The sequence below is a fragment of the Cynocephalus volans genome, chromosome 1, assembly GCF_027409185.1.
Source record: "Cynocephalus volans isolate mCynVol1 chromosome 1, mCynVol1.pri, whole genome shotgun sequence".
NCBI lineage: Eukaryota > Metazoa > Chordata > Mammalia > Dermoptera > Cynocephalidae > Cynocephalus > Cynocephalus volans.
Window position 1 is genome coordinate 287,100,279 of NC_084460.1, and position 25,811 is coordinate 287,126,089.

Below are 25,811 nucleotides of genomic sequence, written 5' to 3' on the forward strand. Positions count from 1 at the left end.
CTTGGACAGCTCCCCTAGTTCTCCAGCTTGCAGACAGCATATTGGACTTCTCAGCCTCCATAATCACGTGAGTCAATTTCCATAATAATAAATCCCCTCTCATCTATCTATCTGGAGAACCATGACTAATACAGCACTCGAATGAATGAGTGAATGAATCAAATATATTATTCTCATTTTACTGACAAAACTATTACTATTTTAAACTATTCAAAATCATATACTGAATGCAAGTAGAATACTGGAACACAGGCTTGTAAAGGCTTTAATAACTATTAGCATGTTTCCCACAGTGTAAGTGGCCTGAGGTAGCCCTTCAAAATAATTTTTTGGCATTTACTCCTTAATAAAGAAGCAGTTCTCCCTTTCTCCCTTCTCTCTTGGTTAGCTGAAGTATACATACTTATTTGCAAACAGCAAAGCTTGACTCACTTAAATAGGAATTGCAAATGGCAAATTGGTAGAGTGCCAAATGTGAGTGTTTAATGTATAATTAAACAGTGACAAGTACAGCTCATGAGCTTAAAAAAAAAAAGGAAAAAATGTTTTTAAGTTTTGATAAGAAATGTTTTAAACCATTCTGATTAAGATAAGACTATGAAATCTTTAGGAAAATTATTGAAAAAAAAGGCAAATGGTAACATTAGAATTGTGATGTTTGAGTTAAACTTGGACAGTTATCCCAAAAAACAACGAAAAAAAGTCATTTCAAAAAACAAACACTCCAGCCTATCACCAAAACGAAACTTTCACTGCTCCCTCAGATTTCCAAAGTATATTAGTACCCAGCAACTTCTTTCTGTACTTGCCACAAAATCTCTATCTTTGCTGAGACTACCATTGCTTGAGTGAACTGTGGTTAAGATTAGAACTAGGATAACCATAATAGTTACTCTCTTGGAGCGATCTATAAATTGAGAAGTGTTGAAGCAAGGAATAGTGTTTGCTTGTCAGATTTAGAGGAAAAAGACAGAAAAAGTCCAGGGCCTTTGAACTTCCTGCCGTTTGCTTAAGTGCAAAGGTTTATTAGAAGAGGCTGAAGTATTTTTAAAGGGCTCAGTTTCTTTTGTTATATTTTCAAATAACAAAGAAATGGCATTTTTCGTTTGTTTTTTACTACTTATAACACTTTATTTTCACTTTGTACAAAATACAAAAATGCAAATCCAAAGAGTACAGACCAGTAGTGACAGGCACACTGCACAACAGCAAACCTTGTCTAGCAAGACATTAGTTTTTTAAACTTTATTTTAGTGGATACATGCATTATATAAAACAACATCAACAACAACAATAAAAACACAAAGAGGCTACGGATTTCACTATTTCTATCCCCAAAAGAATGCTTTCTAACAAGACTTTGGGTGGGGATGGGGAAAAGATTTAAAAAGGCAAATAATATTTTTTTTCCATAAAAATGTAAAAGCTACCATAAAATGTCTTTTTTTTTTTTTTTTTCCTGTCACACTGATTAAATTTCTTCTGAAAAGCCACACATACAGACAAAACAAAACAAAAATTCTGAACTGGACAGACAGCAAATACTGAGGAGGGTTGTTAACCTAGGTAACCATTCAGTAGTTTAAAGAATCTTTTAGACGTTTTGAAGCCTTTCTATTCATTCCTCAGTGCAGTGTTCCAGCCATCCTGCCCCTTTTCCCTCTAAAACCACCCAGACCAGAAATGCTTGCATCATTGAGTCTGTTCCTAAGAACTAGTTTTGAAAAAGGAAGCAATGTACAAAAATATTTAACAGAACTATGAAAGATGTAAGAAAGGAGTCTTTTCTTCATTGCAAAGCAGTCTTTGCTTTGCATGGATTCTTTTGTATACTCTTCAGGGTTTGTTTATCTGCCCCATGAATAAGACAGCACCTACAGAATTAAAAGGAAACAATGCACAACTCCATAAAAGAATAACTCCTAAAATAATATGATAGGTATTATGGTTAAAGGAAGGGAAGGGGAGGAGCTTTGTCTGACCTATTCCTCAGTAGTGCTGTGCAACAGAACTTTTTGCAACGATAGATAGGGTCTATCTTCACTGTCCAATATGGTAGCCACTGGCCACATGTGGCTATTGTGTGCTTAAAATGAGGCTAGTGTGACTAAGAAATTGATTTTTAATTATATTCCATTTAAATTAATTTAAAGTTAAGGTTCAATAGCCACACGTAGCTAGAAGCTCTCACATTGGACTGTTCAGCTCTAGAGTACACTAAGTAGGACATTAAAGATGCAATAAGATAAAAGCTTTAGGAACTATCTTATATTACTGATTAAAAAATAGTACCAGTAAAATGTATTAATGCCTAGTCTGCATAACATGGAGCCAACTTTTCCACAAAGGCAATCTTAATAACTGTACTAACACATAGGAACTATCGTTATTCTCATCTTAAAGATGAAGCTAAAGGCCAGATCCAAATTTGAACCCATAACTTGTAGAGCTAAGATCTACTGAATTAACAATTCTCAGGTCTTAATAATACAGTGGGCTTATTTTGAAATTTTTGAAGACATGTAGCTTCTTACAAAATTTAACTACTGTATTTATGAAAATACATAAAAATTAGTAGATGTTAAAAATGCCCCCAAAGGGATGCTGAGCCTCTCTATATGTTTAAAAAACAAGAAAACAAAACAATAAAAAAGACCCAAAAAACCTAAAATCCTGTCAGTATTTACAAGATTCCATCACACTCTGTAAACACAGCCTTGATTTTCCTGTCTTTAATGTGGGTGGTTGTATCATTCAAAGTGTTTGCAATTGTTGACACAAGGGAAATGGATATAGCTATGACTGCAATATGCCTTTCTGAATTCTAATAACTAGTGAACAATTGAAGAGGAGAATCACTTACCTGTGGGATTATGTCGGATGAAAAATAGAAAAGGTCTGTCTACTATAAACCAGGGAGGCGATGACCTTGCAATTAGAATTGCAGCTATGGGAAGAAGAGGAAAATGTGTTGTAAACCCAGTGGGAGGCCAGCAAGTTCATTAGCTTGACGGATGGCCCTCACATGCTAGCATCTGAGGACACTTAATTCCTGTCCCATAGGCTGGCCATACTATAACAGGCTCAATAGTCACCATTTATTGAGCACCTAGCAGGGGCCAGGCCATTTATATATACCGTCTCGTTTACTCTACACAAACACCATCTTCTCTAATGATGTACTTACTCCTCATAGAGTTTCTGTGAAGATTAAATGCCCTAAAACATAGTACAGCTCTTAGAACAGTGTTTGTCATTAAATAAACACCCAATGTACATTAACTTGTTATTTTTAACTATTTTTTACTCATACCAACTGCCTTACTGATAAAGCCCCCTTGTCCTTTTTAGCCTGTCCAGATCCTTTCTGTACAGCAGGGCCCAGCTTGATTCTCAGCTTTTGTGTCTGTGCCTTCTCCTTTGGCCCATCATCCTGCCAATGTAGACCACCAATCTGGGATCTGCTACCTTATATTGCTACTCAATTCATCAGCTGTAGACATCTGTCTTAGAAAGCAAACTTCTTTAGGCTCGGGGGTTTTAGACATGCCTACTCTGCCATGCTTACCAATGGTGGCTTCCATTTAGTAAGCCTGTGACAAAGCCTCAAAGGAGGGCAGGTGTGTGGCATAAGTACCACATACCTGCTGCAATGGTTCAGTCCTCTTCCTCAAACCCTTGGGAAGCGTTAACAACCTTATCTTCATGTTATAAAGGAAACGTCTGCAGTTATGCTGGGGCAAACCATTCTACCCAGGGTTATTAAAAACAAATGAATAGTTAGCAGGTATTATAGATTGAATTGTGTGTCTGCCCCCCCAACCCCCTACCCCCCATTTATATGTTGAAGCCCCAACCCCTTAATGTGACTGTATTTGGAGATAGGGCCTTTAAGGGGTAAATTAAGGTTAAATGAGGTCATAAGGGTAGGGCCCCAATCCAATAGGAGTGGTGTCCTTATTAGAAGGGGAAGAGACACCAGTGATGTGTGCACACAGAGAAATGACCACGTGAGTATAAATGATACCTTTTAGTGACCAGAAATATTCAGCCCAGCTGCAAGTAAAGCTAAGATATTCACCTTATGAGCTCACAAAGTTTGGCCAGATTTATTCATCCAATCTCAAAACAACTTAAGATTGTTCTATTTTCTCCTTCATTATATAAGCCACTGAGGAGAAAGCAGACGTGGATGTTCTAATTATCAAGGAAGGATGCATAGCAATCCTGCTGCAATTCAACAGATGCTCACTACTTCCTCACGTTGTCCTGGATAGACCTGATTGGCTATTTTTCTTTAAGCACTTGCTGTTATTTTATGTTTCAATCTGAAGACTGGTCTTTTCTGCCAGTAAGAAGCCAGAATGTGCTTTATCCTCCTAAGAGCAGGGGTCAGCAAGCTACTGTCCACAGGTCAAGTCTACAGGGCCAAATCCTATTTATAAGTCAATTCTTGTTGGAACACGTCCACACCCGTTCACTTGTACTGCTTTCACGCTACAATGGCAGCATTGAGAAGTTGGGAGGGAGACAGTATCATCCCACAAAGCTGAAATACAGACTATCTGGCTCTCTGCAGAAGTTTGCTGACTCCTGTCCTAGAGAAATTCCTTTCACTGAAATGCTGTTCTTTAATGAAACAGACTCTGCGGTTCTTGGCTGTAGGTCCTTGATCTGTCTATACTTTCAGTGACTCCCAAGGGTGAACCCACAGTGCCCGGCTGGAACTAGGCTCATGACATATTTGCTAAATGAATGAATGGATGGGTGCACATTTGCTTCCCTGCTAGAGCGAGCCCTGCCACATGGCTTGGTGCTTACTTGTTGCTGCTGAGGCTTTGGTTCCATCTTCACTGACTTCAATTTTTGCTTTTTGCAAGATGTGAGAAACATGAAGGTTTTCTGACCCTGTTTCCAGAAAATACAACCAAGTCAGCATCTGTTTGATATGCAGGCCATCTGTTTGGTTGGGAAGTAACCTTAAAGCCATGGTAAATTACAATTCTTTTCTTTCCTTTTCTTTTTTTTTTTTTTTTTGAACAAGCCCATTACTGACAGACCAATTCTTAAAAAGTGCCAGGAGGAGTGACCCCTGACAGACCTGGTGGTGGAAGGCTGCACACAGCTGTCACTTGTGGTGAATTTTGGTCTCTGCTAGGTGAACTGTGACACTCAGTTCTGGGGATGGAGGCCCAGACCTCACATGTTTTAGTGCCTCTATCAATTCAACTCTGATCACTACAAGTTTTATTTAAAAATGGAAAGAGCGGAGCTTTAAAAAGGGAGCACGGTTTTCCAGAAGAAGCAAGACAACAATATTATTTTTCAGTTATTGAATATCAAACCCAGAAAGGATTTCAGGCAGCACTTACAGATGGGGAAACTGAGACCCAGGGTGTTAAGAAATCTGCCTCCAAATCATACAGCTAGTTGGTGGCAGAGTAAGTGCTGGCTTTCCATGGCAACAGCCTCTCATCCCATGGGCATATGAGTGAGAGAAGAGTGTCGACTTTAGACTCTTGTGGAGGGGAGAGGCAGAAATGCAGTTGTGCCTCAGGGACGCTCTGTGAACTCACGCTCCTTCTCAGCAAAGCCTGACTATCCGAGTAATACCTACTGGGAGTAGCTTTTAAGGAGAATGCATGCTGAAGTTAATGTCAGCCTGGATGGGACATAGGTCTGGATGCAAAGAGATAAAGTGCTCTTTGTGTCATCTGGTTTCGAACTGTCTGCATGAACTCCCACCTCTAATATGACCAAGCATGACTGAGCTGCATGTTTATAGGGCCTGCGTCACTTGCAGGTTAAAGAGAACTTCTCAGGAGAATTTGGGGCACCTATCCTCCCTGTGAACACCTCCCTCCCCATTTAGTATTTAGGCTATAGCTGATAACCCTGAAGGAAAAAGTGTAAGTTAAAACAGTGCTTTTCAGACTTTTGTGGCTGAGGGCATTGACAATGAAGATTCTAATTCAGTAGGTCTGGGTCAGACCCATCATACGTTTCATACAAGCTGCCAGGTGATGCTAATGCCATTGGGCTGGGGAGCAGAATTTGAGTCACAAGGGATGGAAGGATATGAGAACATCCATGGAGCTACAGTTTCACCAGGGGAGCCGTGTTTGTTCCCAGAACGGGTACTCAGGTGTTCACTAGCACACAGCTGAGGTTGATACTGAACTGATTTCTTACCACTCTAGGGGAAAAAGAGAAACTGCAGGACAAATAATGTTCACTCCATGACTTTTCTTTGGAAGGAGGTTGCTGTATTCTAAATTTAAAAGAGAAAGAACTGACCATTCAAACACAATTCTAGAAAAAAAGTGCATGTACTGGCAAATGAAGGGAAGTGACCAGGTATGTCTTAGTTGCTTTGGCAAAAAAGTTCTACTCAAACTCACTTGAATTTATATTATTTCAGATTAATGGGCATAAAACGCCAAAATACATATCTGAATATATCTGAATACAGTTGCTCAATGGAAGTAGGCAAATATTTGAGAGCTCAAAAATCTTGATTTTTTCGAACATAAAGTTTGCATTTGAAAACAAAGAGAGACTAATACCTAATTAAGAGCCAAATTTTTAGATAATAGAGGCAATTTATGAAATGTTTCTTTAACTGTGTAGTCCCCAGGGCTTCAGAAGAAATGCACATGTGAAATATAGTGATGAATGACACACGCTGAGTTAAATGACGAAGGTCAATAGCATCAATTCACAATATATCAAAATTAAATAGTTTTAGGATAACACATTCTTAATTCTGACTTTTTCCCTCTGAACAAATCTGAAGCTCTGTTTGTAACATTTTCTTCAAGTTTAAGAATAAGTTTTAAATTGAACATACTTGTTATTTTTGCAAAATTTGCCTTTAATGGATCAAACATTTCAGTGATGCCAAGAACTTTCAGTGCCTCCTTCAAATCTGTTTGTGCTACAGCTGTGAACCTATCATGAAAGAAGAAAATAGGGGGAAAGAATCACTAGGTTATAAATGATACAAAATTATATAATTAGTGCATGTTTACAAACTGATTCTTTTTAAAGTAAGATATGAGCACCAGTCTGAATTGTATCTTAAATTTAAATCCCAAAATTTGAATACCAGCTAAGTACAGAACTCATCTCTCAAACACTTAGTTGGCAAAATACGCAGTACTTACCAACAGCCAGTATGGGCGTTCTCACCTCTTCCAGTACTTAGCAAGATCTACCAAAGCACTTTCTTTTATACTGATGTGGAGCTTCATGGTGTTACCAAGTTCCTGGTACTGTGGAATATCTACAGTTTTTCCCCATATCGAACTAAAGAGCCATCATCTTGGCTGCTGTAAGAACCACCATCCTTACTGGGATTGAAGAGGGCCAAAAAAGAGGAGCTACACACTTCTGATAGTTTATGTTGGGATTTTGAAAGCATTTTACTGTTTAAACAGGAAAAAGATATTAGGAGTAGGTGACATGGTGTTATATTTGGGTATAACATGGGTTTCTTGGATATGTGTGGCCTACCTAGCCTTGGGACCAAGCATATGTAAATGCTGTTTATTACACCTGTCATCAGAGGATGTTTTACCAGATTTGATCTCATTCTGAAGAAAAGCAACAAGGGTAGGTGAGCAGGTTCTCATCACAGACGGGCTACAGTGGTGATTGACCTGTGTCACCCATGAGGCCTACAACGCCACCTTCTTATTCATTTATGTCAAGCATTCATTGTCTACTTGAAGGCTTATTTTACCAAAAACAATAATCTTCGGAGAATTACTAACATTTACTATGAATATACTACTCTGAATACTTAACTCCATGACTGAAGAATCAAAAGCTATGAGAATTTTCCACTACTACCGAGGCCTGGGTAGTTAAAAGCTCTGGATAATGGGAGAACAATAACATTCTAAAGTTCATAGCAAGAGGATAACACCCACTGCCTCCTTCACAGGTCTGGACAAAGCATTCTCTGACCAGTTAGAAACACAGGATTCATACAGAATTTGGGATTACTCTTCCCTTGGCCTCAAGTCATAAGAGCTCAAATTCCATCTATATTGTACTTTTAGGATGTAAAAGAAAAACTGCCTTAGATACCAATGTAAGAATTCCACCTGTGTGGTTTCAGACTATTTCCTTACCACCTAGCTTTTGGGCCTTGGTCTTCAGCAACTTCTAGCTAAAACTTAATAATTACACTGTAGCTCTTTATCAAAACACTTGAAGTTCTATTAAACTTCACTGTACTTTCAACCATACTATATGATACATGGGTGTTTTTCAGTCTTTTGAACAGAAGGAGATATGTAAAAAGCATTCACAGTGTCATGAAGAGCGTGTGCGCACGTAGTGGTTTAGAGACCAACCCTGCCTTCTCCCCTTTCTTTTTATTATCTTACCACGCAACAGGCACAGGGATTAAAAAAAGCTTTTAGAAGAGCATAGCCTGGTTTTCTCACCATGCAGTGTCTGCAAACTAAAACAGACCTCATCATGTGCCACAGTTTAGCCTCACGTTTCTGGTATGCAACACAATAGCTACCTATTGAACAATCCCATTATTTTCTTCCAGGGAAAGGGGCTACTTACTTGGGCAGGATCACCTGCACCCTCTTGGGCACCATGGTGCCCATCCAGCTGTCTATGGTCTTGGTGCTGATGTGCGGGATGATGGCCGACAGTGGGGTGGAGCTCTCGGTGGGCAGCGCAATCAGCATGCTGATGCTTTCCCCGTGGTAGGGCAGTTCGATGAAGTTGTACCACACATCACTGGGGGTGCTCGTAGCCCCTAAAGAAATCAGAGGCAGGTTCAGTGTATCCTGGATGATGCCTGGAAGGCATGAGTGCTGGCTGGTCACCTGGGTAGCTTCTCAGGGAAGAAAACAATTCAGTTGCAGAACTTCCTGTTTTTATAAATAGTTTGTTTAGAAGGACTATAAAGATAAGAATAATTATTTCTTCCCTCCCTGGTGAAGAATTCTCTTTTGTCAGTCGAGACAGAATGCATTTGGACGTCACTAAGATCACTTTAATTCTGTTGAGTAGACTCTAACTAGATCATACGGCACTTAGAATATAGTGCTTTGCAAGAACTTGACTATATGAATAAAAGAATGAATTTGAGCTGCCTTAGAATCTTTCTTTTTTTTTTTTTTAATTTACTTGCTTAAAAAATAAATTGTATTATGTATATTTAAGGTATACAATATGATATGGGATACATATAGATAGTAAAATGGTTACTACAGTGAAGAAAGTTAACATACCTATCATCTCACAGTTACCCATTTTGGGTTTGTTTTTGTGACAAGAGCAGCTAAAATCTATTCACTTAGCAGGAACCCCAAATACAGCACAGCTGTATCCCCTATACCCCTCACTATGGATGAGCCTGCAGGTGCATATGAGGAGTGGGGAGAGGACAAACAGCTTTCACTGCTTAGGACACACTCTGTGCCAGGCCCATACCAACCATGTCAACGGACTTAGAACCTACAGCACCCCATGAACTGCTATAACCAGCCCAATTTTACAACTGAGGAGGCTACAATCAGAGAAATTAAGTAACTTGCCAAAGGACACACTGCTAAGAAGTGGAGAGCCAGGAGAGCCTAATGCCAAAAATTACTGTCTTGCTTCACGACCCTGACTCTCTGGCCACTTGTCACCCATTCCAGTAATCACCATTAGGGTTTTCAGATATTTTATGGTATTTGTGCTTACTAATGAAAGCCCAAGAATGATTCAAAGCAAAATTTCTCAAAATGCTGTCTGCAGAACGCTCCACCTGCACAACACTCCACCTGCAGAACATTCCACCTGCAGAAAACTCTACCTGCAGAACACTCTACCTTGCAGCGAGTTTAAGAAGCCTTTGGACACTTAATTCACCTTGCAGATTCATAACATAACAGCACTGCAAAGGCTCTGAGACTCTCTGAAGCAAAGTATTTAACTTTCGTTATTCCCATATTTCCCAAACTAATTTGATTTTAGGACCCTTTTATTCCATGTAAAATATCCAAAACATGTAGCACCTGTGCAGCACAGCCAAGCACTGACTGATTAGAGTGGACGAATGTGCAGTCACTCAGAGGACCAGCTCGCAGCCCAGCTCACGAGTGCAGGGCCCATAGAGGCCATTAACACCCCATGGGGAAAGATTTCCACAGAGCATACCTTAGGATCCTATGAAACCTATGTAATGAGAAGAGTTATAGAAATTAAGCAGGTGAATAGAAAACCAGCATTTCTACATTTATGATGGATTTCTGAAATGTTTTATTAAACACTTCAAATTTTTGCAGAACTGTGTGACCTTGGTGAAGTTACTTAACCTCTCTGTGTCTCGTATGTAGAACAGAGATAGGATACTACAGTGTGTACCTCACAGGGTTGCTGTGCTGATTGAGAAAAAAGCACATATGGTGCTGATCAGGGCCTGGCCCATGTGTGCTGCTCAATGAATGGTGGCCCCTCCTCCTCCAAATGATCTAGAAGGGCAACATAGCTCAGAAAGAAAGAGCAGAGAAAGCGAGTTTCTTTTGTAATTTTCACTGGTCTTTTCTTTGGGGATGACCTTAGCTAATCACTGCATTTGAGACAGGGAATTTCAATAAGCCAGTTCTCCATGGAAGGGGTTGGTAGGGACAGACAGAGGGACAGAAAAAGAGTGGGAAACACAGCAGGGAAAAAGAGTGGATTTTCTTTGTCTTTGTTACATAACAGACACTTCTAGCCACAAAATATGTTAAAAATAGTGAAGCTATCAGAATGTATGACACTACAGGATGGCACTGATGTCTTCTTCAGGAAAAAGTATGTCGGCAACTGGTGGAGGGGCTCAGCCTCCCCTGGTCCCCTGTGCCATGTGTGTCTGCAGGGCTGGTAGGTAACCTGGGCACAGCCTGCCTCAGCTCGGGACACGTGTGGGACTCGCACACAGCCTGGCTTCTGTCCTGGGGCTACCTGAGAATCAAAGATAGGATTCTTCATCTTTCCTTTTAGCCTGCATGATAAAATGGTCTCAGGAGCAACTGAAAAATCAATGGGAAAGTGAGAAAAAATCACTTCCTAATGAGCTCTTTAATTCGTGAAGAAAACTTTAAGTCCCTACTCTGCCAGAGCTAATTTTTTGAAACTGAAACTTGGGAGGTAGCTAGTAAATGATTGCTCCAAGGCGTGAAATACAGTCCTGGAGGCATTAACTGTTTCTAGAAATGTTTACTGCTCTGATAAGAAGGATCGAGGTTATGAATAATGAGCAACTGAGCTGGGGTGTGCTGGGGGGCGGAGTAGATAGCATCCACTTTCACCAGTTAATCCATCCTTGACTGGATACATCATTGGCTGATCACTAATAATAATAACCATTAACCATTCTGCATCCAGCCACACACATCTGCTTGATGACTGATTTCGCCCTGGCTCCACATCTGCTTCTGGCCACAGGAGCTGATGACCAATGTCACCAGGATCCAGCTATAAATCACCCATGCTTATCTTTATTAGGGGGCTTCAGGAGCTGTGAGATAAAATAACACCTTTCCTCAATTTCGACCTAGCCACTTTCACAGCATCCTTCCCTAGAGTACAAGTGCTGAGGTTAAGGACCCGACAGCTGGAGTTATAGGACCTGGATTCAAATCCTGCGTCTGCAGCACACCTCCTCTGGGACTTGGGAAGTTCCTCAACTCCGAATCTTAGTTTCTTTATCTGTAAAATGCTATAATAATGGTGCCTACCTTATAGAGTTATGAAAATTCAATGAGATAATGCATACAAAGAGCTCAGCACAGTTTGGCACACAGCAAAAACTTGCATCTACTGATGTAAGACGCTTTCTAAAATACCTCACTGTTCGAATGTTATGTCACTGCTCACAGCTTAACCACAGAATCGATCCACCGACGGAAGGCACCCCTGCTGCACTGAAGCATGACAGCTCCTGAGCAGTATCCAGCAAGGGAGAAAGGGCATTTGCAGCCTTGTGTCAGAGCACGGAGCCTCTCGCTGTCCCTGAGTCTTCTCTTTAAAATGCCCTCCCCAGAGCTCTCTAGTCTTTAACATCTGAAAGGTGGACTGAGTGTTCTTTAGTGGGGATAATTTCCACAGTATATAAAAATGTGAAGCGGGTTCAATCACTCTCAAAAGAAGTGGAAAAGAAAAGGGGAAAGGGATTCTTTTCTCTTAGTGAATGGTGATCAACAAAACTTATAATGAGAAATAACAGGTGAAGAATCAAGCATTAAAACTGTGGAGAAGATTTAGAATTTTCTTTAAGTGGTGATTTTACGGTGATCTAGTTTTTCTGGAGAGCCCCCAAAAGTACTCTGACTCCCACTTTAAGTCCAACAGGGGAGGACATAACCAGGTTCAATGAAATGTTAAGGACTCTTCTCAGCTTGTTAAATCGAAGAGAATATCATATATTTAATATCATGAAAGCTTTATAGGTGAAAGTCCCTCTAATTACCTTACAGATAACTTTATAGATTTCCTGAGCTCCCAAGGAACTCTTCAGACTATGCTTTAGTAGAAATTGAAATATATATTTTGAAAAAACAACAACAAATAGATCCACTGAATGCAGCCGTCTACCTTCTAGGCAGGATGCAAAGGGAGTTTTAGGAGAGCTGATGGGAAGGAGGTGTGGCTTGAGCAACCAGAGGGCACTGGAGCCATTTGCTGCTGAGGAGCTATGGGGGAGAATGAGACAGGCAAGGGCAATCATAGATTTAGTCCATGGAACCAGAACTCAGTAGACAACCAAGTAGAGAACACAGGTAGTTACACACGACGGGGAAGTTCCAAGAAGAAAGCAAGCCGGAAGTAAAAATTTGGTTATTTTTTGTGGTCTTTTTCAAAATTGTCTCTAACATCTAAATTCATAACAATGAAAACAAAAACACTTATAACAACTTTGACTTTGCAATTCCTATTTGAGGAAATTGCCTTTAGAAGTACTGATGCAAGTATCAAAAGATTTATGTACAAGAATACTCACTGCAGTGTTGTTTATTATGGAAAAAATATTAATAGCCATCCATCGGATATTGTAAGTTTATACCATGGAATATTATGCAGCTGATAAAAGGATCAAGTGAATCTCATGAGTTGACATAAAAAGTTTTCCATGATATACTGTCTAATGAATAAGACAGATTACAGACTAGAAATTACAGTGTAATACTATGGTATGCAAAAATGTTTCATAGAAATATTTTATATATCCATAGAAAAGGTCTCAAATGATATACCTGGCATGTAATAGGGGTTTTTATCCTAGGAAATGGGATTATAGAAGAACTTTTTACTTCCTCCCTTATATACTAATGTATTTGAGGATTTTGCAATGAGCATGAAATACACTTCTAAAAATGATTTTTAAAATAATTCGAAGCTTTTTTTTTTGGCCTCTAGTTGGTAAAGGGATCCAACCCTGGACTTTGGTGTTATCAGCACCACGCTCTAACCAAGTGAGCTAACTGGCCAGCCCTTAAAGCTTTTTTTCTTTTAACAGAAAAGTTTATATCCTTGAGGTGCTTATACTTTATGGGGCACAAGTCAGAAAGGTTTTCTCCTCTTCTGTTTCCCACCCTTCTCCTTAATGCCATCAACTGAATCTTCTCAGAGATCCTGATGCCATCTTGGGGGAAAAAGCCAAGAAGACAGATGATGAATGACAATGTTTTGGCAAAGTGACCAAGCATAGTGTGGCTTGGCTGAGGCCCAGGAGACACTCTACAGGCGGCACCACAGGCTGTGCGAGTTGGGGCAGGGCAGTCTAGGAGCCCCAGCTGCTCCCACGGGCTGGATGTGAGGGACAGGCTGAGGAGCCGCATCTGCAGTCATGGAAACAAACAGCTACTTGGGGCCACCCCAGACTGCGGTGCTTTCTTCACAGCTCCAGAAAGAAGAACCTGCCCCATCTTATATCATGGTAAGCTGCATGGTTGGTCAAAGCAAGAAACTGAGAAAGAGCTCTTGGGCACACCCCCCGGCAGGCACTGAGGCCTTTGGTGGAGGGATGAGGTGGCCCTGGAGACTGTGCAGGAAGAGGGCTGGGAAGTCAGTGTCCAACCCTGCTGTCCTCAGTCAACCGTCCCAACCCTACAGGAAGCCAGAGGGCAAGGAAGCCTACTGCTGCAGCCTCCCGGGGCTCAGAACAGGGTGGGAGAGGGCAGAGGAGGGACGGCACGAATCAGGGGAGGTGGAGGGAAGACGTCCAGCATGCTGTGGTCTGTACAGTTTGAATCTCTTGACAGTAAGAATGTATTTGTGCATTATTCTCTGTAAAACACACATAAATTCTTAGACAAATCAGTTCTTAATTGGAAAGCTACCCTGAGATGCAACTCTCTCTGGGAACAGCCTATATACGAGTAGTCGAGAAAAGCATTTTATATTCCTGTAAAAACAAGCATCTTAATCTTCCATGGGAATGTCTTCCATAGAATCCTTGCATTTTAATCTTGAACTTTAAACTTGCTATTTTTTCAGCAAGAGAAACATACAGTAAACAAGGCCCGCTCACTTCTTATTTTTTTTTATAGAATGTAGAACATGTACAAAAAAATTGACCTAACATAGAAAAGCTTGTCCTTGCATATGAGCTGATGGCTATGCTAGCATTTCAATCAAGTCCTCTTGGGCAACACAGCCTGGAAGTGGGAAGGGTCAGGGCAAGACTAGAAAGTGGAAAAAGGAGACTTTACTGTTCTCAGTTGCTTAGGACAATACTATTCCATGGGCTTTTAAGTATATTATCTTTTAATTGACTTTTAATTTAAGTATATTATCTTTTATTGACTGAAAGACAAAATTTTTCCCAGAAGCTTGACTGATGACTGATAAGCAAGAAGGAAGATGACTTTGTTTACTGTGTCCCTCACACGAATCATTCCTTATTTTCAAGAATTAGGCAGCTGGCAAAATGTCCAGCAGTGTGTGGAGTTGATGTGTACTGAATATGCAAAGATCACATTCAGGACCCATGTGTCCAGGGGCAAACTGGAGACCTGAAGCTTAACTTATTAGCAGCGGGAAAAAAGGATTAATTTAAACTGGACCAAGAGTGCTTTAACGAAGCTAGATTTAAAAGATAATAACCAGACTTAGTATCCTGTGCTGTGGTAATGATAACAGAGGCTGGTCATTTTTCTTCTCTGGCTAAAACTGATACATACTCACTAAAAAAAAAATTCAAATTCAAATAAAGAAAAATAATTTATTTGCAATCCTACCACTATTAACATTTTTACTGAACGTCCTTCAAGACCTATCTCTATAGATGTATGAATATAAAGTATTTTATATAAGTGAGATTAACTGGCATGTGCTATTCTGTAACTTGTTTTCTGAAATCAATCATATGCAGACAGTGCCTGACTTAGAATTTTTGACTTTACTATGGGTTAATCAGGACATAACCCGATTGTAAGTTGAGGAACAGCTGCGTTGTAAAATCTCTCTACTTATATAAATCTAATGATCACATGCGTTTTTCTATATATCTGTACCTGGCTTCTATTTACTTGCTAGTGTGTGATTATCTTCGGGGTATAAATTCCCTGGAGTGGGAATGCTGGGGCAACGAGGCCTCTGAGGAGGTCCTTCAGATCACAGATCCCCGCCACCAACAGTGCTCAAAAGGCCTGCATCCCCCCACACCAGAGCCACAATGAGTTTTGACCAATCTTTTAAATTTTTTCTACCCTGATAAGTAAAAAAGAAATCTCATTTTTACTTTTATTTTTAATTTGGTAATGCAAGATTGTTAATGATAAGTTGATAATGCTTTCATATGTCTAATGCCCATTTATACTTCTCATTTTGTGAGCTGTCCTTTCATCTTTAAGCTTTCAACCAAAAATCCATAAGTGTTTTGTATTAATACATAACCTTTGCACATAATACAGACTTACCATTTTAAAAAATCCCACCCCCCAGAACTCTGCCTTGCTCTTTACTTTTTTAAAAAATAAAAAGTCAGATTTGCTCTTGAATTAAGATAAAGTACTCAAGGGCCTTTCTGCCAATGGCACATTCTAGAACAGGCCTCACGAAGCGTGAACTTACCGCACCGGAACACAGAAAGCTGGGCCAGCATTGGCACTTGAGAGGAATTCCCGTTAGCTGCCACGAATGTACGTTTCTTTGTGTTCTCAGGTTGAAATCGTGATTTCCACAAACCCTTAAAATACACTGCATTGACAAGGACCAGTCTGGTGAGAACAGCATCGATAAGACCTGGGGACAGCAGATCGTCAATCATACCTGTGAAGTCACAGAATAAACAAGGAAAAATCTTCAGGATTGGTGGCTGATTTGAGGGCAAATGGCAGCTACTGATCAGGTAGAATAAAAAATCAGAAGTTTTTATAAATTTTAAAAAGAAACTTTTTAAAACACCCTTTTGTACTTCCAATTTTTTTTTTTTCTCACTAAAAATCAAAAGCAAGTTAAAAAATCAGAGAACTGGAAAAGACTTTAGAGATCCCCGAGTTAGGGGTAACCAACCTTTTCACCGAGAACTTCTTTTATTACTAATTCCCTATAAGCCCCACGTTTTAGAGAATTTTACTCATCAGGATTAGGTATACTTAATAATTAATTTCCCTATATTTGCTAATAACTGACATGTGTGACTGCCAGTGAAAGTTTTTGGTCAGCACAAGATCAGCAGTTTTTGTTATGTTTTGTTTTTTAACCACTGTGTTGATTTAATCCCAGTCAAAAATAAATACTTCGGCCAGTACACTGTATCAGGGTAAATGTTTAATTTCTCTTAAGATTTTATAAATATTGAGGATTAGTTTGAAATTCCTGGATATCACATGACTTCATAACTAATTAAAGAATAACTGAAATTAAAAATTGGTGTCTGTATTTATGGGTCAGGCATCGAGCTAGGCGCTACTATTACAGAGATAAGAAGAGATGGGGTCTGTCCTAGAAGAATTCCTAATTTTGAAGGAAAACGCTCTTTGTGAGATGTCAGGGATGATCCACTGCATACGTGTCAGGAGTAAAGAAGCGAAGACAACCCTTCTCCATTTCAGGTGCTCTCGAAGATCCTTCTAAAGTGCTACCTATGGTTGAAGCTTCAGTTTTTCATTTAGATTCCTCTTGCTTGATCTTTGAAGATTCAGCTCTAGAAGTGTGTTTTTTTAAACAGGGATCACTAATACCCAAACCTATTAAAAAATTAATTCATTGCATTTTTAGCCCCAATACATATGTATTTATATGTATACACACACACACACACATACACAAATGCATAATATAAAGGAGAGTTATGATCTTCTACATGGTGAGAGTAAAACCAACGGCTCCTGGAAAAGCAAGAATGTGTAATTAAGCAGAAAGAGCTTTAAGTCCTTTTAAGTGAAGCTCAAGAGGAGTTTGTGTTTGTTGTACACAAATGTTTCACCAATAAGTCATGGTAAATAAGCACACTGGGTGGTTTCCCTGACCCACAGTGTGCTAATACCGGCTCATCACCCCTCATTACTTCCACAAGGGGGCACCAACGCCACCGTAAGTCAGGACCTGGAGGGAAATACATAAGCTATAAATGGCCATCACTCAAGTCAGTATAAGGCTGGCCTCTGCAAACAGACTGTCCTGTGGGAGAGAAGTTAGAACGTTACACTCTCCCCATAGCAAGCTCATTAGAACCAGTTCCCCAGTAGTGAATGTTGTTTCTTGCCTCTGCTGGGAGCATCGCCCAGTCCAATCCCTACTTGCCTTTAAGACATAGCTCAATGATCCCGTCTACCTGTAAACCTTCTCCACCCCTCCTTCTCATATCCAGGACACGTCTCTCCTCAGTTTCTGTAAAGCCCAGTGCTTAGCATTACCATGACACCCGTGGTATTTTATTCTAGCCAACTTTAATGTGTCTGTCTCCCCCAGCCAAACTGTGAACTGCATGAGAACAAGGTTCCCGTCATTTATTTTTTTTCTCATTCCTAGCACTATGTGCAGCATACAGTCAGTGCTCAATAAGTGCCTGAAGAAATCTCATCAGCCCTTTTTGGTGTAGATAAATAATGCCTCGGATTGCCAGTGGCAGGACTAATATGCAATAAGAGGGCGTGAAGAAATAAAAGGAGAATAGACAGAAAGGCAAGAAACAGGGAGTTTAGAGGCAAGGAGGCACGCAGGAACCTGCCACCAATAACTGCCACAAACATGCATCTATCATCCATCCGTCCGTCCATCCATCCATTCTTGGATACCTGCCTACCGTGTGCCAGGTACTCTCTTAAATAAGAAAACAAAAACTGAACTCCGCCCTCATAGAGCTATGGATTAGAGAGGAGTGGAGACCGACATAAATTACTTGGGAAAGTATGAAGCTGCGATTTTAACAAATACCTCAAAGTGGAAGGACTCAAGGCTATGAGGGCAAATAAGAGGGGATCTAGTCTGGTTAGCGACGTCTGGGATCGCTGAGTTCCTTGAGCAAGTATTACTTGAGCTGACAGCTATAAAAATAGCTCACACCTGTTGAACACTTACTAAGTGCCAGGCACTTTGCTACATGCTTTATATGCATTATTCATATCCTCATAACAGCCTTGTTATAACTATTCTAATCGGTATCACTATTATCTCTCTACTTTACATATGAAGATGCTGAGGCACAGGGAGGTTAAGTAACTTGCCTGAGGCTACACAGCTAGTATGCGGCAGAACTGAGATTCGAACTCAGAACTGTTCTTTTAACTATTATGCCACTCACGGGATGCTATAGAAATAAGTAGGTATTAACATAGGGAAGAGGGAGGAAAAGCATTCCAGGCAGCAGGAATGCACATGTGGGAGTCTTTGATAGGAGAGAGGATGGCGAGAAGGGGACTGGGACGAGGCCCGTGTGGCTGGGACACAAGTACGCTGAGGAGAAGCTGAGGCTGCAGGGCGGCCGGCAGGTCAGTCCCATCACCAGCACACTGCCAAGGGCCTCGGTGTTTGGCTCTCCCACTCTCTGTAGGGAAGGAACTATCATCTCCATGGGACAGACGTGGCAAGCTCTTGGACAGAGACCGTTTGAGCTCCAAGGTCCCTCTGAGCTCTGTCATGGAGTCAAGTACCTCTCAGAGGGGCGGTTCACTCCAAAGAGGCAGTTTGGAAATTTGTGGGAGTGTTTTTGGATTACTAGCAGTGGCCGGAGATGCTACATGCCCTGCAGTGTTCAAAACAGTCCCACACCATGCATGCAGAACTGTCCTGCTTCTTGTGACTTTCAAGTGCCCCACTGGATATCCCTATTGATGAGAAACCTGCTTGTAATTATATGAGACTAGGACCTCACTCTTTTTTGCACGTAAACACAAAGGCTTTTTGTTTTGTTTTGTTGCACCCTTTTAATGCACACTGGTACACTGAATTTGCCAGGAATGTGACTGCCATGCAAATCAAATGAGCCTGTACCTTGTTTTGTCTGGAAATTTATCAAGAGTTTTGCACTGTTTCAGAAAAAATTGAATAAGCAATGGTAACACAGCTTGTGCTTTTTGTGTCACCAGTGCAACATATCTGCCTTGGTCCACACTGAGGCTGTCAATTCACAGTTATTCCAATAATCTGACTACTTTATTACATATTTGGGTGCAGCTGTACCTGAGGGTTTAGCTATTGAACTACATATAAAATTTACTTCTGTTTTCCCTTGTATTACAGTTCGGCATTGCATTGATTTCTTTTAAATGTGTGTATGCGTACATAGGGTATATGATCTATGGCTTTCATTTCAGGATAGTAAAAGGAGTATTAAAAATAGTTCTTTACAAAGAAGGAGCTGTGTCTCACAGGGTGAAAAGCACTGCTTGCTGCTCTCCCTTCCCAGCACGTGCAGGAGCTTTGAAAACCAACAGGTGGTATAGGAACGTGACTTAATATTACCATTTCATAGGGAAAGAAGAAGGCTGAGTGGGCACCAGGACGTGCCACAGTCACACAGCCATCCAGTCACAATGTCAGGACCAGGAACCGGTCATGGTACATTTGCTTCTGGCCACTCTTCTCAGGCCTGCAGAAACCCTCACATCTGCTGGTCTCCTGATCTCTCACAGTTTCAGGAAGGGAGTCCGGGTGCACGGTCCAGGTCCAGTTGAGAAGGGACATCATGGATTTACCAAAACCACCCTGGGTCTCCTCTACCCTCTCTGAGCATTCTCCATCTACCTCTTCACTAGTTCCTCTTTTGGTGGAGGTAGATTGGGCATTGCCAGCCCCTCCCTCAGAGATTCTGATCCAGTAGTCTGGGGCCCAGGAATCTGCATTCTAAACATACACTCCAAGTAAGCGGGAGCATGGGGAACCATGCTTTGACAAACATGCCCTGAAAGGTTAGTTTTGCCCAAACATTGTCCTAGGGCTGCTTCTCCCTGTTGAGTCTCTTTTGCTTCCATTCTTGTGACTCCAACTCTCCTTTCTACAAAAAAAAAGGCTCCCAAACCTGCATCTCTAGCCTTAACATCCCTCTGCCCTCCTAGACCTACAGCTCCTTCTGAATGTTTCCACACAGGCCTCCAGTTTACAAATTAACAGGTTTACAACTGACATTAGACAGTTCCCCCACTGAATGGGAGAGGAGACCCACATAAAAGAGTCATCATTACACCATGTGGAAGGCGCGATACTGGAGGAGTTTGCAAAAGGTGTGACATGCCAGTCACAACCAATGAGGGGGCAAGAGGCTGAGAAAGTAGAGAGAGAGATCAATCCCAGAAGAGGAGAAAGACATTCCAGGCAAAAGGAACAGTAGGTGCGAAAGCAGGATGAGATGAGCCAGGAGACCTTCAAGACAGGCAAGAGCTGTGGGCATGGGCTCTGGAGACCAGACGAGAGGCGGCCAGGAAGGAGAGAGTCAGAGGGGCTGGATCCCGCTGCGCTGCCCGCACTCCAGGGAGAAAACCCCCAAGCTCCCAGGGAACAGTGGGAGCAGGGAAGGGGAAGGAAGGTAGACTGAGCCCTGGGGCCTGCTAAGAAAGAGAAGAAAGACCAGAGTCCGCTGGGGACCAGGCACTTCTCAACGGAGGGGCCACTGGACTTGCAGCCACCACTTAGAATCTTAGAGTCGAACTCACCCTTTCCTTCACAAGGTACAAAATCACACAAAATATTGTGGCCACTCACCCCTGGTTTCATTCTTAACCCAGTCATTGATGGAATCACTGGCAAAGACTGGATCCTCAAAGTCCGCCTTCTGGACTTCGCACTGAAACACATCCTTGTTCCTCATAACAAAAGGCACTTCCGTCTTCAAGCCATTCTTGACAAACATCGCATTAGCCACTGTCACGATGTCTTTATTCTTCTTGGAGACGATGGCTTTGTTGATCTTCTTTAACACTTTACCGACTCCTAAAGGAGAAATCAGGAAATACAGTGATATTTCCTAAGAATTAAGAAAAGTCTTTTTAAAGAAACCTTTTGTATTACATCAAATAAGAACAGCATAAACAGGTATGTAGGAATAGCATGAGACTGTCTTCTGCTTTCCCAGTAGCCTATTTCCTAAGAGGGGGGAGGTTAAAATCCAATCTAAATACTCAAGTTCTTCAAAATTGATAGTGCTTCTCAACACATTCCCAGCATCGACCTCATTCCCCTGGCAGCCTTTCTGGGCACCAGGTCAGTGTGAAGGCTGGCATGCTCCTCAGTTGTGTGGCCGTGGGGGCATACATCAAAGAGAGCTTCCTAATTCATTCTCTGTCTTTCTCCTCTAACAGTCTTAAGTGCTATTTCCTATCCTGCCAAAGCTTTTAACAATGCAATTTCTTTTTTCCATTTTGGAAAAAAATGAATAAAATAAGCATTAGAAAAACTATGAAGAATAGCCATGTGCCACCCTCTAGAACAATGTGATTTTTACTTGACATCAAGCTCAGGAAGTAAGGAGATTAATTTTTGGCAATGTAAGTGTTATTTTATGTGAGCCCTTCTTACATGCTCCATTTAGTTTCAGAGCATGAAACAGAGGAAAATAAGTTACAAGGATGAAATGTGTTTCTACAGAGAGCTCAAATTACTAATCCTTCTTAGCCGCTTAAGGTCTTTTCAAAAAGACACTGTCCTAAAACCTCCTGCCAGAGTCACCTTGATGGTCTCCTGAAGAGCTGACTTGTCACTCTGGATGTGCATCTTCTTCACACTCCTTTAATAAGGGCACAGACCACAAAGAGGGGACCATACAGGGCTTTACAGTGTGCATGGCCCTTTCTTAGACCTCCCACGATGAGTGCCTCTCACAACCATTCTGCGGGGCAGGCCCATTTCATGAACAAGGGGACAGCAGGTTTCGGAGGCTAATAGACACCTCCAAGGCCAAGTGCCAGCACCCAGCACCTGGCTAACACTGTGTCTTCCACACACCGTGGTATCTCCTGCAGGGAGGTGGTCAGGACAGAGCTTCCTCCACTGTCCCAAACAGCCTGCCTCCTTCCTCAGTGGGTGCATCAGTATCGTGAGGTCTAAGCCTCCTGGATGAATCTGTCATGCAAGCTCAAGTCACATTCTACAATAGGACCACTAGCCATTCGGAACGAAGAAAGGTGGAGTGGAAGTGGAGGTGTTGGTGGTCAATAGTCCAACATCGTCAAAACCTTAGAGCTAATGACTAACAATTAGTGTGGCTCTGCATTGAAGGGAACAACAAAAACCTAGTGGCTATTTTGGAACTGTATCGGCCAACAGGGCCTGGATCACACTAGGAAAGGCCATAAATTTTAACAGTGATTCACTGTGAAGTTATAAATCACCAAGAGTTTTCTGCACATCTAACCAAGGGGCAGAACAATATGTTCCAAATATTTAGTCCTTCCACGCTTCCAACAGGTGAACAAACTGCAAACTCATGCAAAAGTTGAGTGCCACGTCACCAGAGCAGCACTGTTAGGCACTGGGTGCTGGCAGCCCTGGAGGCTACACTGAGAACAGTCAAAGAGGGGTGCAGAGTGAGTCAGCGAAGGACAAACACCCCCACCCCTCTCATTGCACTCTCCCAGCTGAAGGCGCCAATGCAGTCAAGGTCCTTAGAACTTTATGACTAGCAGGTAGAAGACCACGGGGGAGGGAAACACCCTCGTTTTCCAATGAAGTCCCTAAGACCTAGATGTGAAATGGGACTTGCTCAAGGTCACAATGCATATCAGTGGCAAAAAAGCGCTTAGTAGCCAGTCCTGTTCCCTGCGTAGTGCACTCATGGAAAAGGTAGGCAGGAGATAACTCTGGACAAGAACCCCTAAGATAAAACAAAACAACAGTGCCAGGAGATACAAGCCGGGACAGGTAAACAGGTCATTAAAAACAGGGTTTTCTTTCACTAAAACTAAACTTTTTTTCATTGGGCCTTACTTTTTAAAAAAAGTGTTTTAGCTTTTTAGTTTGAAATAATTATAGATGTACAGGAAGTGGCAAAACAATAAACAGGGAGGTCCCGTGTGCCCTTCCCCCAACTCTTCCCAATGGTACCATCACGGTATCAAGAAATTGCCACTGGTACAAGGTCCGCAGAGCTCATTCTGTGTGCACTCGTGCGGTGGGTGCAGCTCCACGCAGTCTTATCCCCCATGTGCACTTGTGTGACCACGGGACAGTTCCCGCACCAAAGGCTCCCCTGTGCTGCCCTCCTTCTACCTCCCCTGCTCACATGTTTTCTAAGTACACTCACAACCACAAAGCACTTTAGCCCTGTACACCACAGAGGAGAGTGAGACGGGATGTTTCCCTTCAGAGGTGAGAAGACTGGAGCGTGGACCTGAACCCACACAGCTACAGAGCAGAGACCTGAGTCCAGGTCTCTTGACTCCCAGCTCCCCAGCATCTGTCCTTCAGAGGAGACTGACCCTCAGCCCCAGATCGCCCCAGCAAAACCCCTCCTGGCTGCTGCACTTCTCAGGGTTGAAAGTGAAGACCAAGCGACGACCCTCCCGGGGCAGGCGTCCTGGGCAATGGCCCCGGCCAGTGGGTGTGGCGCGCGGGGGGCACACGCACCGTTCACGCTGTACCGCATCACCGTGGTGAGCTCCTTCTTAGTCCTGCCGTCCGCCCCCAGCTGAAGCATCCCCAGGACCGATGCAATCCCATGGGGCGAAACCACAATGTTGTCATGAGGCCGTGACTTGATGATCTGATTGAAAACCTGGATCCCCAGGTCGGAGCCTAGTTCCTCAAGAGACAGAGGATTGAACTGCGAGCAGATGGAGGGCAAAGTCACCGTGGCCAAGAGGAAGAAGGGAAAATACCAATTCATGGTTGCTTCCGGCAAGGACGACCTGAAAAGTCAGACACAAGATTATTTAAATTATACTTAACATGAACACTCTTTGGGGGACTACTTTGTACCCAGCTAGGTATACTTTACTGTACTCAGCATAACTGAATGCCATGTTAGTACCGAACAGGGCAGATTAAATCAGTCATCAATACACACCCCAGCCAGATGGGAGGGAGAGGAAGCAAACTTCCATTTGTTGGGTTCTTGCTCTGTGCCAAACACTATACTAATCATTATTTAATTCTCATAACCACTCTTTGCTCAATTAAACCAATATTTATGAAGGGCCTACTGTGTGCCAGGCCCTTTTCTAAGTGCTAGGTATATGACTATCAATAAGATGGGCAAGACCCCTGTCCTCATGGGGCTTACATTCTAGAGGGGAGACAGAAAACAAACCAGCAGCAATAGAGAATGTGCAGAGAGGGATAAAGTTCACGATAATAAAAACAAACTGATGTGAGCGGATGAAGGGCTGGGGCAGGCTGCATTAGAGAGGGTCACCAGGGAGCCCCCTCCGCAGCAAGGACACAGGGGAGGAGGCCTGAGTGGTGGGAAAGGCCAGCCACACACTGCTGGGCAAGGAGCACAAAGCACAGGGGAGGCAGGGCCAGCGCCCCAAGGTGGGAACAGACTTGGTGTGTTGAAGGCCAGCGTGGATGTGAAGTGAAAGATGTGGAGGAGGGACAGGAGAGGAGTGGGGAGCGGAAGCAGAGCCCAGATCCCCCAGGGCCCGCAGAGCCTGGTGGGGCCCTTGGATTGCATTCTCAGGGTCATGAGAAACCACTGGAGGGTTTGAAACAAGGGAGTGAACCCCTCCGGTTGCTATGCTTATCTTACAACCGCACGTACTTGACTCTTTTACCATAATCATATCACTTTTTAAATTAAACAAGTGTTAATTAAAATAAATTCAAGTGACAGTTTTAAAGCTACAATTGGGCAGAACAATTGGCAAATTAATGAATTGTGAGGATGGTGTTGCTTACCCAGATATTCTCAATTACAGTGATTTGTTTTAAATAAGCTTCCTTCCTTGATTACCACTTATGGAGCTTTCTTTGGCTGTAACAAATAAGAGGTAGGAGATTTACATGTATTTATGGAAAAGCAAATACTTTCATTAAATAAGAACTTAACAGTGGCAGCTGGTAAAACAAAAGCAGAATCCAGGATCTTGTTCATTTGGTCCCCCCCTCACAGGCCCGATCTCCTGCTAAGCACAAGTGTCCTATGGAGCCAATTTGTCCCTTTGTCAAGTACACTAACATGTGGGAGGTTGGGAGAGTTTGCAGAGAATAAAACAGAGGGAAGCCTTTTAAGAGACAGGTGACCTGGAGAGAGGGGAAGATAGTGTCTTTGTGTGCTCTAGGGAAAGAAAGGGCACAAGGACAGCACTGGACATAAGTGGCATCTGGTGTCTCCCTGCCTTCCTTTCTATACAATTTTTGTACTTCCCACCCTGGTAATAGAAGATATTCAATACTGTGGGATTAAATCCACTGGCTTATGAGTATTTTCT

At 42.1% G+C, this 25,811-nt stretch overlaps 1 protein-coding gene across 2 annotated transcripts in view; it reads right to left on the minus strand.

Annotated features, from left to right (window-relative positions):
* Positions 1–1,110: 1,110 nt before the first annotated feature.
* The window catches only part of SERPINE2 (serpin family E member 2), a 60,429-nt gene continuing 35,728 nt past the window's right edge, over positions 1,111–25,811 (minus strand). For both annotated transcript variants that reach the window (XM_063103350.1, XM_063103341.1), the window contains 9 exons: positions 25,279–25,354; positions 24,007–24,287; positions 21,148–21,375; positions 16,078–16,275; positions 8,587–8,785; positions 6,851–6,951; positions 4,822–4,908; positions 2,864–2,947; positions 1,111–1,874 (listed from right to left, as the gene is read on the minus strand). In XM_063103350.1, the coding sequence (XP_062959420.1) occupies positions 1,837–1,874; positions 2,864–2,947; positions 4,822–4,908; positions 6,851–6,951; positions 8,587–8,785; positions 16,078–16,275; positions 21,148–21,375; positions 24,007–24,265 (1,194 nt within the window). In that variant the 5' untranslated portion in view covers positions 24,266–24,287; positions 25,279–25,354 and the 3' untranslated portion in view covers positions 1,111–1,836. The remainder of the gene's footprint in view (positions 1,875–2,863; positions 2,948–4,821; positions 4,909–6,850; positions 6,952–8,586; positions 8,786–16,077; positions 16,276–21,147; positions 21,376–24,006; positions 24,288–25,278; positions 25,355–25,811) is intronic.